Genomic DNA, 291 nt, shown 5'->3' with positions numbered 1-291 from the left:
CGCCTTTGTTGGCGGCGTGGGGCAGCACCGGGCCGCCCCCGCCGCTCCGCTCCTTTTGTCTGCCGGGGCCGGGCGGCAGCGCGGGCGCGGTGCCGGCGCCGCGGAGCCTGACCTGGATGGTGCAGGTGTACTCGCTGTCGTCCAGCAGCCGCACGGTGCAGTTGTACTCGCGGTCCAGGTTCCTGCTGCTGCCACTCATCCACCTGCTCAGCATCTTCCCGGGGCGCGGCGGGCGCGGGCGGCGGGCGCTGCCGGCGGAGCCTCCGCTCACATCCCGCTGCCGGGGCGGTG

General features: G+C 75.6%; 1 protein-coding gene across 1 annotated transcript in view; it reads right to left on the bottom strand.

The window, feature by feature from the left end:
• FRMD5 (FERM domain containing 5) overlaps positions 1-263 on the bottom strand; it is a 75045-nt gene extending 74782 nt beyond the window's left edge. The window contains exon 1 of the mRNA XM_027666743.1: positions 113-263. Within this exon, the coding sequence (XP_027522544.1) occupies positions 113-214 (102 nt within the window). The 5' untranslated portion in view covers positions 215-263. The remainder of the gene's footprint in view (positions 1-112) is intronic.
• Between the last annotated feature and the right edge of the window lie 28 nt (positions 264-291).

Source organism: Corapipo altera, unplaced genomic scaffold, assembly GCF_003945725.1.
Source record: "Corapipo altera isolate COAL_440 unplaced genomic scaffold, ASM394572v1 349, whole genome shotgun sequence".
Lineage (NCBI taxonomy): Eukaryota > Metazoa > Chordata > Aves > Passeriformes > Pipridae > Corapipo > Corapipo altera.
Note: the sequence above shows the minus strand (reverse complement) of the source record. Positions and strands in the feature narration are given on the sequence as shown.